The sequence below is a fragment of the Microtus oregoni genome, unplaced genomic scaffold (assembly GCF_018167655.1).
Source record: "Microtus oregoni isolate MIOR12 unplaced genomic scaffold, Mior012 000004F_ref0000308, whole genome shotgun sequence".
In the NCBI taxonomy this organism is placed as follows: Eukaryota; Metazoa; Chordata; class Mammalia; order Rodentia; family Cricetidae; genus Microtus; species Microtus oregoni.
Window position 1 is genome coordinate 28,982,760 of NW_024543063.1, and position 14,748 is coordinate 28,997,507.

General features: G+C 44.5%; 1 protein-coding gene across 2 annotated transcripts; it reads right to left on the bottom strand.

Annotated features, from left to right (window-relative positions):
* Positions 1-563: 563 nt before the first annotated feature.
* Positions 564-13,597, bottom strand: Tsnax (translin associated factor X). Of its 2 annotated transcripts, none has more exons than XM_041650624.1 (6): positions 13,320-13,597; positions 13,006-13,104; positions 10,964-11,078; positions 8,867-8,997; positions 5,504-5,631; positions 564-2,252 (listed from the first exon to the last, which is right to left on the bottom strand). In XM_041650624.1, exons 1-6 carry the CDS (start codon positions 13,333-13,335, stop codon positions 1,875-1,877), a joined length of 867 nt encoding a protein of 288 aa, XP_041506558.1. In that variant the 5' UTR covers positions 13,336-13,597; the 3' UTR covers positions 564-1,874. The 2 variants fall into 2 exon arrangements, with proteins under 2 accessions (XP_041506558.1, XP_041506557.1); XM_041650623.1 differs by having other exon boundaries at positions 13,006-13,110; positions 13,320-13,595.
* Between the last annotated feature and the right edge of the window lie 1,151 nt (positions 13,598-14,748).

Sequence of the window (14,748 nt, forward strand, 5' to 3'; positions counted from 1 at the left end):
CTGACAGCCTGGCTTTCCAGCGTTTGACCTGCTATTCCTTAACAAATCAATTGGGGAGTTAGGCTACTATTATCTTCCCTTCCAGGAATTGGCTTAGAGGGTTGGGGACATCATCTAGTCTGTGAAGAATGTCTTCTTGAGAGCACATGTAACTTGTTTTTAACCTTAGAGAAGACAAGCAAGTCCACAGCTGTTAAAGTGTCCCCACCAACCACAAGGGAGTCGACAGCAGAGGATAGGGCGCAGAGAGCAGAAGGGAAGGGAGTCCCTGACTACATTTCAGGCTGAGGCCAACCACTTGGAAGCCTTTAAGAAAAAAACAAACCTCCGTATTAACCTAATCTATCTTAGGTTTCTCATTTTTATCCAGAAATTACATGACTAGATTTACTAAGTATTTCTCAATGCTATCAAACAACAGATTCAAGAATGGGTTAGCTGGAATAGACACCCTGAGCAGGTCCCCAGCACCTGCACGGTGGAAGGAGAGAACCGACATCCACAGCTGTTCTCTGACCTCTACACGTGCTGGCGACATTTTTAAAAAAGTTAAACCAATGAGCTTCTGTATTTTAATATTTTATTCAAAATTTGTTTTAAGTTTCTGTAAAACATTCTTCAATTCATCATTTTAACATTATAAATTCAACTTGAAGTAGTTGAAAAAACAAACAAAACAGGCAAAGGGACGGACTATAAGCAAGCAGGAGAACAAAGCCCACCGTCACCAGGACAAACAAGCCTAACTTATCGGGCTTGTATGCACTATATTTTCCTTCCAGTAGTAATATTTGGAAAAATTATGCTTTCAAAGAACCAGCCCTTACAAATAGATACTCTTTCCAAAAATAAACCCAGCATCTAAGCCCTAAATGCGCACAGAACTAGTTGGAAGCAGTGGCTGTCAGCCGGCAGGTCACACTCACACCCTCACACCACAGATGAGCTCTCACTGACTGGGTAGGTGAACTCCAAACCTCTGGCTCCTCCTCTGTGTTGGCAATTGTCTTATTGCTAAATTATACATAATTCATTTTCTTTGGCAACATTATTGGCTAACACCAAGGGATAAGTACGAAGGTTTGGGCTGTCAGCATTCCAACCATGGTAGCTGTTCTACTGTGATTTCTAAGAGGTGCCAGACTAGAAAAGCCACCACACCTAACACCAGGACCACGGGCCTACCTGCTCACAACTAGAGACAAGAGTAGAATTACTCAGCATCACTGGTGAAAAACAACGCCAGCTCCAATTCCTCACACCTGCGATAAAGGGAAAAACTAAGTGGAAAAATTAACATCTGGATACCCAGCAATTTTTTTTTTTTTGCAAAGTTACTTTGAATAAACTCAAAGTGGTCTGAACTTGTTCAAAATTTTGCATGAATTCTCATTATAATACCACTAAAACTTGTACTTAAAAATACTGATATCTTACATTTTTAACTTCTTGTTCCATGTACTAAGCCTATTTTAAAGGCTTGCCATGATACTACCAAGACACTCCCAACAGGAAGCTCACTCCAGAAGTTTCGCTCCATTTTCTTCTCCATCTACAGAATCACCCACTTAAGAGGCTTCCTCTGAAACATGTCGCTCCAAGTTCAAAGTGAATTAAAGTAGGTGTGGCAGAAAGTGCTACAGGAAGCATGTTCACATAACAATAAAGCAAACACCAGGAATAAGCACATATGCAAACACTGTATGCAAATGCTCGTGAACGTAAGAAATGTTCCTGAGGACAAACTTATACATAGCTGTATACGACTTCAAACTAGTACAACTAGAAACATCTACAAAAGCCACAATAAAGTCAAATGCACACTCAGAACAGTCTCACCAACTGGCCTGCCAGGGGCTCCTCAGTGCAGCTGCTTAAGAAATGCTCTCTTCCTGATCAATCATCTCTGTTTTAACTGAAAACACATCTGCCAGCATGTGTTTGGGAATCTCTGAGCCCCGGACTTTAAGGGCGTAACAGGCGTTCTCCACTTTGGCCAGGCTCTGCTTCAAGGTGTACAGCTTCTTAGAAACCTCATAGGGCCCGGTGTTGCCAATGAAAGAAAACCCATCATAAACCTGGCGTAAGAACTGGCTCACTTCAAAGGGGGTGTCAATGTCCCCATTCCCCACACTGTTGATGCACATCCGCATCAGTTCTCCAGTCAGGTCGGCCACTCCCAGCAGGTAATCAACAGGGGTGATTTTCAGTCTCCAAGTAACAAGCGGCTTATCTTGTCCATCAGAGGAGGGCTGGTAAAGACACAAAAGAAAGCCACACACAAAGAAAACACTGTGATAAAGTGAATGTATCAGGCATCACAACCATAAAGTAGGAAAACAATAACAAATCAGGCATCCTGGTCTTCCCTATGTGTTAACTATGTGGCAGGGGCACAAGGAATCCAACCAGGCACTGGGTAAGGAGCTGAGCAGGTGGCATGGACGTATCAGAATAAACAAATACAACCAATGTAAAACCAATTTTGTTCAACTTCACTTGACGAGCACAGTAGTCACATGCTAGCAAGGCCGACTTGACGTCACTGTGACACTCCTTATCAGACAGCAGTATGGTCCCCTCCTTCAGTCCTCTTCCCTCATCTTCGGCTGGCTGCTTCTTCACTATTCTGCACTGCCCATCACGGTCTGCAGCTGTACCCAGTTCTTGTCAGTGCCTCCATCTCCTACCTCTCATGTCCAGCAAATCAGAATCTTGAATCAGTGCCGAGATCCTTGTCAGCCCTACACTAAGCAGCCGAGTACAAGTGAGTTTAGAAACAGTAATCATGTCTACAGACTGTTGAGTTTGAACTACTGCAAGTTACTCACCAATCCTTTTAGTTATTCTCCAGTGGTTTTCTTTATTAGTTTATGTGTATAGGTGTTTTGCCTTCATGCATGTCTGTGTACCAGGTTCATGCCTGCAGCCTTCAGAGGCCAGAAGAAGGCATCAGATCCCCCTGGAACTGGAGTTACAGATGGTTGTGAGCCTTCATGTGGGTGCTGGGAACTGAACCAAGTTCTCTGAAAACCCAGCCCATCTTTCCAGGCCCACTCTCAAATATAGCATGGTTCCTTCCTATATGTCCTTCCTGTGTAGCCTCTTCATACACTAGTCCAAGTCTCTGGTACGCTCCTCTGTGCCCTACTCAATTCCCAAACTCTTCAGTTTCAGGAAATGAATTAGCCTAACTTCACAGACTCAGTCACCTCACGCTGCCTCTCAACTATCTTTGTAGTACCACAATATCCTTACCTATATTACAGCCCCCTCCATCGTCACCTTCCATCCTCCAGTCTCGAAGGACACATTATCTTTCCTTACAAATGACCTTGACTCATCTCCTCCCACCTCTTCCAGGGCTCTGCCTCATAACATACTTGTCTCTTAGCAAGTTTTTTTATCTCTCTCTAAACCTCAAGTCTCCTCCTCTGTAAAGAGGATTATGTTACCTACTTCAGAAGTCTTTTATGGATTAAATAAGACAATATTCAGTAAATTCTTGAATGCATGATGTGCAGCCCAAGAAAACATCCCATAAATGTAGCTGCTACCATCACCACCTCCATCATGTGCCTCTCTCTGCATGAGTTTCTTTCTGGGAGTGGATACCTACACTGTAACCAATGCACGCGGACGTGGCCAGGTGAAGCAGGAAGTGCATTGGGGCAGTGGCCTGCAAAGGCACACCGTGTTTGAGGGACTAACGAAGTGTTTGTTCTAAGTAAGTTAAAGTGCAGGACAGACTGAGACTAGAGACACACATGCAGGACCCCACACTGAGGAATTTGTTGAGAGTCTCTGAGAACTAAGTACAGAAGTGGCAGAGCGAACTTCTATTTATCACTGTGATTGCTGTGCACTGATCTCAGTCCTACTCAGACACTTCAGAGAGACCTTGTGACCCAATGGTCCGTGACAGAACATGAGAAACAAGGCCTACTGACAGCAGGGGTGATAAGAGCCAGGTAGTAACAGAAAGAGGAAGCCCCCAAAGCCTGCTTCCTTTTGAAAGCACATCCATCATAAAGGTTTCTGGGGATTCTGCGAGCTGAGACTGGTATTTATTTGTTTGTTTGTTTTAGGAAAACAGGAAGTTATAGTAGATGAAGAGGAATGCATTTCACATACCACTTAGAATATATTTCAGAAAATAAATAGTCTGTTATTACACAGAAGGGGGCTTGGTTGTAAGCTGACTTTAGAGAAATAGGCATGTTAAAAAATAAACAAATTTAAAGTTAAATTTGTCAAAATAAAATCTGCTTCCTGGAAACTATCAGTAAGGTTAAAAACTGCGTAAGGTACGATTTTTCAAGATGAACACCCGAGTGTTTAAGAGGACGGTGACATCACTAGTGGGTCAGGCAGAACGATTTGGACAAAGCAAATGCTTCCAAGGCTCCCTCCCGGCCATTACGCAGGCCCTGCTCTACGAGCTGACGAACGGCTATTGCTTCCTCCACGCTTCTGATTGTCTGACATCCATCATAGACATTTTCTAATGATTTTGACAATATTCTCACAAGTCAAGTTAAAAGAAACTTTTTTTTTAATCAAATTTTCAGAATGTCCTGTTCCAAGAATCCAGCACTAAAGGGAAAGTTCTTGGTGAATGCAGACACATCTCCTGTGAGAAGTGCATCCGGGTCATAATCTCAAACGCCCTGAAAGGGCACACATGCTCAGTCTGTCGTCCCCCCCACTGTCTCCCGCTGAGGTAGAAAGGAGGCTGCTCTCACAGAGCAGGACAAACGGCTGGCCCTACTTCCCACTGCCTCTCCTGAGAACACGGTGGACTCCTGGGAGTGAGTCCCTCCCGTCCAGCCAGGTTATCCTGCATTCTCACATTTTATTTCATGTCTGGAAATTCTGACGTCTAAGTTTCTTTGTCCACCTAGCCTGACTGAGTGGTGTTTTTAAAAATAAATAAAAGGGGAAAAAAGGAGTGGAAAAAATCCTGTTTATCTTAATACATGTGAAAGAAGAGATCAAACGCCCACTTGCTTGCCTGAATGTTGTATGTTCAAATCCAAAAGGGGAAAGAAGTACCTCGTAAGTCAAACTGCACTCTTTCCTGAATTCAGAAGATCTAGGCAATGCCTATGCGCATATGGTAGTCTGAGGACAAACTGCTCTCACCACGTGACAGCTCTGTTGTAACAATGAACTGCTGTCAAGTATAAACACTGCTTAGTTAAGAGACCTTTGTACGTTAAACTCTTAAACTCTTTCGTAAGGCTCTTTGTGGTAGGTGCACACACCAGGGGTCCCTCACATACCCCTCCCAGCGGACTTCAAGAGCACAAGCCTGGATTCTGAACACCCTGCTGCATGTGGCTAGTTTCTTACTCCTTGAAGCCATGTGACTCTTCTTCTATCACCAGTGGAGACACTTAAGACAGTGCTTCCCTGGTGAGACCTAGCAAACCAGCTTCAGGAAGCCAATTCCCATGCTGCTGTATAAATTATATAATGAAACATGATTTTAAACCCTCACCGTCTTGCTTTCTTTCCCACTGTCTTCTGTGGTGAATGTCAACTGCTTGTTAATCTCTTCCACACTGATTAACGAACGAGTTCTGATGAAGTGTTGAAAAGACACAGCCTCTACATATTCTTGCAGTCCTGAAAAACAGCGAAGAAGGCCACTAGGAACAAGCACCAAATTACAAGCGTGTCACCAGAAAAAGCTAGAAGTTACTTATCACCTAGCATGATAAAAATGTTGGATGTCCCTGCAGACTGTATCAGCTGAGGCAGGGCACACACGCACTCCTGGGCCTCTGTACCAAGACCCGTCTACGGCAGCTGGGATGATGATTAGGGCACATGTCCTGATCACTAATGCATACCTTGCACATAATAAAATGAGGAAACGTAAGATCTGTGCTATCTCACAAGAGTTCAAGGACACCTGGCCCCAGACAGAGAAGCATTCCGGGTCACATGTAGGTAAAAGGATGTTTAAACAAGCTATGTTTCAACTTGATGAAAAGGACATCCGTTATGTTCAGTGTATAATCCCCAAGGTGAAAATTTTCAGCCCACTGCCATACTCCAAACAATGCCTTCCCCTGTGCCTCTACCTTGGAGGAAATCCAAAAGGAATTATTTACAAAACCTGCTTCCAGTAAGAGAGAACTCTGGAGGTTGCTTTTATGTAATTTGTTCTTTTTTACTTCATTCCTCTGTTAGAACATACACAGGGAAACCCAGTTAAAGGCTTCTAATTCCTTTTATTGATTCTCATTGTACTTAAGCCACACACATTCAATCTTATTCGACACCAAGCCTAGCCTGAGGGTGAACACATGAGCAAGTCCAACCTGCTTTTCAGGATTTTAATGCTTTTCGTAGAAAATTGTTAACCACAGGTACAAGCCCCAGAGGAAGGGAAGGTCATGCTCATACAAAGACTTGTAGGCAGATGTGAATAGCAGCATCCCTCATAAGAGCCAAAAGTAGAACAACTCCAATGTGCATCAACTGATAGACAAAATGTGGTCTATCCATTCATGATTACACCATAACAAGAAAGTACTGGTGTGTGTTACCCCACAGATGAACCCTGAAACCTGAAACCATGATGCTATGTGTCCATTATACAACCTTATTTTGTGATATGTGCAGAAGAGACAAGTCCAAAGAGACAGTGAATTAGTCCTTGCTAGAGGGACTGGATCAAAACAAGCTATACTGCAAGTAGCTGCTGTCTGTTCCAGAAGGCAGAGATTAAGTTGGTACAGCATGTTCAGAACAGAGTAAGAAGTGTCATCCTTATCAACACAATGTTACAGCGTCCAGACTAAATTGTCAACTTTCTGAAACAGGATTTCAGAAAAGCGAAGGGATGTTTAGAAATGAACCTGGAGAAAAATACTGGAGAAACGGGACTGAAATACAGGGCAGGAGGACACTGCAGTGGTGCACCCCGTCAGTCATCTAGAAAAGGAGTCTATTTGTGCTTTGTAGTCCTCAAAATTTTAAAGAGATTTTTCTAAGTTTGTAGTATAGAATACAGACTTACCAAATTGTGATTAAATGGTCCCCAAAGTATTTACTGAACCATTTCCCATTTAAACACAATTTGAGGTTGAGGCTGACTTCGGGGACTGTTAGTCCTGTACTAGGTTTTACCTGATATTAAAGTCAGTAGGTTCAACTGAGTCTGGAAAAAAAGAGACCAAAGATGACCTTCATCAAAACTCCCGTGAAGCCTCAATTTCCTTACGCATAAGTGGTAGAAATAATTTAGAAGCTACAAAAGCAAAACCTGTGACTGTAAAGAAGAATGAGTATGTGTCTCCAGCAAGGCCAGCAGAGAAGCTCAGGCACAGGGATGGACACCTTGACCCCAGTTCATGGCCAGGCAAGCAGTGTAGACATTATCTGTTTTAAAAACCAAAAATATCGCCAAGCGGTGGTGGTGCACGCCTTTAATCCCAGCACTCTGGAGGCAGAGGCAAGCGGATCTCTGTGAGTTCGAGGCCATTCTGGTCTAAAGAGCGAGTTACAGAGCAGGCTTCAAAGCTACAGAGAAACCCTGTCTCGAAAAACCAAAAATAGGGCTGGAGAGATAGCTTAGAGGTTAAGAGAACTGACTGCTCTTCCAGAGGTCCTGAGTTCACTTCCCAGCAACCACATGATGACTCACACCCATCTGTAATGAGATCTGGTGCCCAGAACACTATATACATAATAAATGAATTTAAAAAAAAAGAAAAAGAAAAACCAAAATAAAGAAAAAAAACCAAAATTTCTAACTGACCACAAACACTCATCTAACCCATCCTTCACATTCTTGAATAAATTAATTAAAACACTGGTAAGCAATTATTTTACACATGTAAACATCTCAAACCATAAGTTTCAGTGATATAGACTAAACTAAAACAATACAAAATTTTTTTTTAAAGTGTTCCTTTAAGATGCAAGGGATTCCCTGACCTGTTAACTTCTCAACAACAACAACAAGAAGCCACACATTTCTTAAGTAGCTTATGTCAGGCAACTAACTGCACATTTGCTTGTTCAGCCGATTCCGTCGACAGGTCAGGCTACTCGTACCCAGCATGTACCATTGAATGTACTGCTGAACACGAGGCCACTGCCTGCACTCACACACCCTCCCTGGGAAGCATCCTTTCTGCCCTCAGCACCGTGTTCCTTTAGTTCAATTCAGAGCTGCTCTATCTCTAAGCCAAAGGAGTGTCCTTTGGAGCAACACCAGGGCATGCACTCACCAAGTAAAGTGGTGGCAATTCCTGAGCATCATATTGTCAACACTGCAAAAACATTTCATTCCTGAGCATCATATTGTCAACACTATAAACACATTTCATTTCCCTATGTTTAATCTAAGTAACTTTTTAAGTCACAGATAAGAGCTTCTTTTGACTGCTTCATCCTAAACTTAAGAATAAGTATCACTGCTTCTTCAGATCAATAACTTCATTTTAAATCCAGGAAAGTAATGCATGCTAAATATGCCAATACTTGAGAGGCAGAGGCAGGATTAAGAGTTCAAAGGCAACCTTAGCTATCTACAGACGCTAAGGCCAGACTGAGCTATGAGACTGTCAAAACTTCATTTTAAAGACTTCATATGGGACCAGTGAGAAGGCTCAGTGAGTAAGAACACATGCCACCACACCTGACGACCTGAGTTCAAACACTGAGACCCACATGGTGGAAGGAGAGAACCAATTTCCATAAGTTGTTCTCTTCCCTCCACACATGGGCCCTGGTATATGCACGTGCACACACACACACACACACACACACACACACACACACACGGGTGTGTAAGTTAGTGAAAACTGACATATTCACGCAGCACTCTATTAACTCTGAGACTCACCTGTGGTGATAGCTCGATGGAACTGATGCATATCTTCTCCTGAGAGCTCTTGGGCGACCTGTAATATTTTCTGTCTGACACCATCCAGTTTAATTTCTGATTCAGTCAGTATCTCCTCTATATCAGGAGCACTATAAAGACATTAGGAATGTTGAAAACATCAGCCTTGTGATCAAAACTAACTATAAGAAAAACCTTATTCATAAAAAAATCAACTTCTGTAGCTGGCTGCTTCCACCTAAAACAACTCAAAAAAAAAATAGTCATACAGAACAATGGTTTCAGCCCTATAACCAGGCACCATGAACATGGGACAGGACAACAATCAGGGAAGTGAGGACACACCCGATGTCCATCTCAAGGCTCGAAAGAGCTTCCAAGTGACGATGTAGGAAGAAGCTCGGCAGAGCCAGAGTCGGCCTGGGTTGAAAAGTTGAAAGTTTAAGGTCAAGAAAGCCCAACATGCAGGGCAGAAAGCCAGGAGAAGCTGCAACACTGAAAGAACTTCAGAGCTCTGCACCACACAAGGGACTTCCTTAAGTCTCCCCCTGAGTATAGGTCACTGCAGGCAAGGACTAAAACTGTGGCCTGGCACCCAAAGCCACAAAGGAACCACACAGAGAAGGCTGGCCGAACAATTCCCATAGCCTACTGACAGCAGCACACACTACAAAGATATTAAAGGAAATTATTCCAGGTGGAACTCTGAATCCATGTGCCAAGGAATAAATGACATTAGAAATAGTTACTGCAGGAATAAATATACAATCTGTTCCTTGTTTCCTAAACCATGCTGTTTAAAGTAAAAACAATGTGTCCTGGGGATAAAATACTGAGGTGACAATGGCACAGGAAGCCAGGCTGAGAGGGAAAGACCACTCTACAACATATAAGCTGCTCGCCCTGATGTAACATGACATGGGAGCGGCCCTTACTTCAGCACTTAGGAAGTGGATGAAAGATTGTAAGATCCTATCTCCAAAAACAATTAAAAATATATAATTAATAAACATCAAAGGAACCAGAAACAGACTGCAATGAGCTGAAAGCTGAATGAGAAATTAACCATATTTTCAAATCTAATATTAAATTTTTTACATCAACTGTAACTTAAGTGGGTAATAGGTTCCAAAAGATAATCCAGGGGCTGGAGAAATGGCTCAGTGGTTAAGAACACTGGCTGTTCTTCCAGAGGACCTGAGTTCAATTCCCAGCACCCACATGGCAGCTCACAACTGTCTCTAACTCCAGTTCCAGGGGATCTGCCATCATCATATAGACATGCATGCAGGCAAAAACCACCAATACATAGAGAATAGAGATAGTTTTTTTAAAAAATCCAAAATTTAATGTATTTTCCTCAGACTATCCTTATACACACAATATATATGAATATATGTAAATGAATGATCTAAACAGAGTATGAAATCCTTAGGTAGGCTAAAAGTAAGAATTTTCCCAACTATATGTGAAACACTGCTTTGGGGGCTGGGGAAATGGCACAGCAGTTAAGAGTGCATACTATCTTCACAGAGGACCAGAGCTCACTTCCCAGCACCCATGTGGACTGGCTCACAACTCCAGGGATCTGACTGGCTAAAATATTTTTTAAATTATTTTATGTTTATGGTATTTTGCCAACATGTACATCTGTGCACCATCTGTGTGCCCAATGGAGACCAGAAGAGGGCATCAGATGTCCTAGAACTAGAGCTGTAGATGGCTGTGAGCCACTGTGTAGGTGCTGGGAACTGAGCAATCAGTGCTCTTAACCACTGAGATATAGCTCCAGTCCCAAATATTAATTTTTTAAATGTATATACTTGTATTATCTGATACTGATTAAAATCCAAAATATATTCAAACATCCATTATTATCTATTGAGATACAAAATATACAAATACAATGCATCAGAAAGCAAATTTATTTTCTAATTATATTTATTTATGTGTGTATCTGTGTGTGTGCACACTCATGTTCCATGTTTATGGAGGTCAGAAGCCAACTGAGGTAATCATAGTTGGTGACAAGCACCTTTACTCACTAAGCCATCTCCCCAGCCCTTCAAATAACAAATTTCAAAGATGTTTACCCACCTTGTAATCCTATGGAGAAGAAAAATTGTCCTCTTACTTTCAACAGTTATATCCCGACTTAGCTTCACAAGCCTCTCATATTTATCGTGCCTCGCGTCCAGCTCCTGCTGAAATGCTAGAACACATTGTGATGACCATGAGCATTCATTCCTGACTCACAGCTGGTCAAACACAGAAGGCACATGCCAGTGCAGATGCAGCCAACACTGTAGTCGCCTGCCTCCACGAAGACTCAACAAGCAGAACACAGAGGCCATGACAGTAACTCTCAGAACACAGACTCTGAGCGCTCCCCTCTAGCTGTGATGCACAGGAACACGGGCTTCAGAATCCCTGGAGGCTTGTACAGAAAGCTGTAAACTATTTTAAAGTGACATTGGAATAATAAGGGAATACTACAAACCACCTTACTGTCTTCTTCAGAATATCACTGTCAGGGTGTAGTCTCCTACAGGGCTGGGGACAGGGTTCAGCTGGTAGGGTTCTTGCCCAGCATGCACTAGCTCTGGGCTTAGTCCTCAGCACTGCATGGAAACAATCCCCAGAAGACGTACGTACTTGGAGGGTCACTGATCTCTCTGTGCTCTTCCCAACGTGGCTACGCTGAATAGTAAATCTTTTCTCTTTTCCCTATAAAAAAGGGCATGGTGACAGAGGCATGCACAATCCCCAAACACTCAGCAGACGGGGGCTGGAGGATTAGAGTTCAAGGTCATCCTTAAGAGACTAGTCTGGGCTATTAGACCCTATCTCAATAATGATGATGATATTTGGATTTTGCCTAATATTATAAATGCTGTCAGTCTGATATTACAAATGCAAAGTTAGATGATGCATAGTCTCAAGGAGATATAGGTATAAATAACAAGCAATTAAGTAAAATACAGTAATAATAAAATAAATACATGGAGAGGGTTTAGGGAGAGAAATTCATCTTATGAGTGAATGGATGGAAAATTGAATGAACGCAGTGTTCGTCAGCAAGGAACTGCTTAAGTTGGGTCTTGAAGAGAACATGGTCCACTGGAATGGTAATGAAAGCAGTAAGTCAGAAGCAAAGAACTAGTAGCCCACAAGAGAAACAGGAAACCAGCAGGAACGCTGGAAACGCACAGCTTGTTTTCATTCGGTCTCCAGTCACATGCTCTGCTCAGTGCGCTATGCAGATCACTGTAGGCACTGTGTGCTTTCAAACTGTCCACAAGTTAGTGAGACCCTTCTCTTTACGGGTGCAACCTACTTCCTTCTCCTAAACATGAAGCAGTTCTTCATTTGCCTTGCTTTTAACAGATGCAATGTGGCAAACACAGTCTGTATCCGGAAGCCCTTGACTATTGTGTCCCATGAAGATGCTAACATCAGTGAACAGGGAAACTGTTTCACACTAAGCAGGGCGGTGGTGGAGTAGGCCTTTAATCTCAGCCCTCGGGAGGCAGAGGTAGGCAGATCTCTGTGAGTTCATGGACAGCCTGGTCTACAAGAGCTAGTTCCAGGACAGGCTCCAAAGCTACAGAGAAACCCAGTCTCGAAAAAACAAAATAAAAAAAAGTTTCACATTAAATGTTACTTTATACGGAAATATGCAACATTCTTTACAACTGTCTTGTACATGACATCCTCTTCTCATGGAACATTTACTAGCTAGCATATATATTTATATTTAGTGTGTTAGACTGAGCACAAAACTTATTTTGAGGTAGCACTTTGCACAGAATAGGAACTGTTAGTAAATCTTGTCTTACATGTACACAGGTATTCACAATCCCCTTAGTCTATTAACTTGGTCATGTTAATCTTGATACCTAAACCTTTGGAATACGGATTTTCAGAGCCGACCTAGCACCAACACAAACCAATCAGAAAAAACTAAGCTTCACATCTGCATGGCGAAATTTCTATCTTGTTTGTTTGTTTGTTTTTAAGGCAAGGTGTCACTAAGTAGCACTTGCTAGCCTGGATGTCCTAAATCGTTGAGGGCCGCTTTTTGGCAACATTACGGATACACGATCGTTACAGTTCTAATTCTCCTTATGGAAACTTACATTTGAAGGCCAACATCACCGGCGAAGACGAACTGACATCCTTCCCTTCCCTCCTTTGGTTATGCGGGAAGTTGTCATGCTTCCTCTTCCTGAAGCCTCCTGGTCCTTACGTAGAAAAGAAGACGAACTGAATTGTGCCCTTCCATCGTCGCCCTTGGACAGCCCGTACCCCTTCCTCCCGCGGCACCCGTAGGGCCTGGCCTCCCGGGCCGCCTCCTCGGCCGCACGGGACGTGCCCAGGCCCTGGGATCGGTGACAGCCGAGCGAGCGGGGTACACGAGGCCCAGCCCCTCCCCTCCGCCCCGGCCCCGCACCTTCTTTGCCGCTCATGACCGCGGGGCCTCAGCTCGCACACGCAGGGACCGCAGCCGCCGGGCCGGCTCGGCGGGCGAGCCGAGAGGTTGTCGCCGGACTCCGAGGAGCGCTACAAGAGCCGGTGGTGAGCAGCACAGGGTCCTCGTCGTTGTGGGCCGCCGCCGCCACCGGAAGCGGAGCCTTCTCGCAGCCTTCCGCCACGGAGCAGCCGGAGCCGCGGAGTTCCCTCGACCACGCACACTTCCGGCGCGAGCCTCCGGAGCCCCGACGGGTGCGCCGCTTCAGTAGCGTGCATTTCCGGCCGCGCACACTTCCGGCCTGTGTCCCAGAGACACGCGTCCCCGGCGCGCACCCTCAGCCGCGCGCGTTTCCGGCGTGCCAGGCCTTGACCACGAAGATGGAGCGCCCACCTGCCCTATGGAGGCGGGGTGCGGGCCGAGCCTGGAGCTCGGCGGGCTGATTATGGTGGGCCTCCCTTCAGGCCTCTGAGCAGCCTCCTGCATAGACGCCTGCGCGCTACTGCAACACCCTGGGCGGGCCTGGAGGTGTTGGCCTTAGCCTTAGTTTTCCCCTCTGTCAAATACGGGTGGTGATCACCGTGAGGTTCGAAGAGAAGCAGCTTTGGAATAGTTGGGAAGTTTGATCCCGTTGTTAGGTCATGAGTTTGAACAGATGCTGCCCCATCTAGCTGACTTTGACCGCACCAGATACCTTGACACTGGCGGGTACCTCGAGACCTCAGCAGCCCCCCGTTAAAGACCCGTGCTCAAATAAAACTAGTCGCTGAACACAGGCCCGCCATCTTCTTCAGTAAGTTGAGGCATGTCCATGTTGCAGACTTTTGGTGTCAGTCTTTCCTCCCTGTTAACTTAGGAACCGAGGGACAGTTAAAGGAAAAGGCAGTCAGGTAGTGACTTCGAGGCCATACCAGGAGCATCTCAGGAGGGTTTTCTGCCTTCAGTGGCCTCCAAAGTGTCTTCCAAGTCAAAAGCAGGCCTTGAGCTGTCGAATCTGCAGAAGCTGGAGGGGTTAGACAGGTTCCTTGTGGATGCAATAGCCCCCAGGAATGTCAGTTGATCAGTGTTGAACACAACTCTGTTGAGTTTCTGAGATTGATGAGCCTGTTCACGTTCACCAGTCCTCCTCTGCTTTCTGATAGACTATGATGTGTGTCTGGAGAGAGCTCAGTAGGCGAAGGGCTTGCCACGAAAGCAGTAGGGACCTGAGTGATACCCAGAACCCACATAGAACATCACTGGGAAGATGGCGGCGACACATCAGTCCTTGGCCTGCTGGCTCGTCAGTCTGGCACACTGGGGAAATTCGGAGCCTGTGAGAGACCCTGTCTTTAAAACACTAAATGGTGGGTAACACCTGAGGAAAAACACCTGAGATTACGCTCATACAAACACACACAAATACTCCGGG

Excerpts from the sequence above, each read along its gene's own strand:
- Tsnax (XM_041650623.1), bottom strand. Across the intron at positions 5,632-8,866 it reads CCATCGAGCTATCACCACAG|GACTGCAAGAATATGTAGAG; the intron begins GTGAGTCTCAGA and ends GCTGTTTTTCAG. Across the intron at positions 2,253-5,503 it reads GTGGGAAAGAAAGCAAGACG|CCCTCCTCTGATGGACAAGA; the intron begins GTGAGGGTTTAA and ends TGTCTTTACCAG.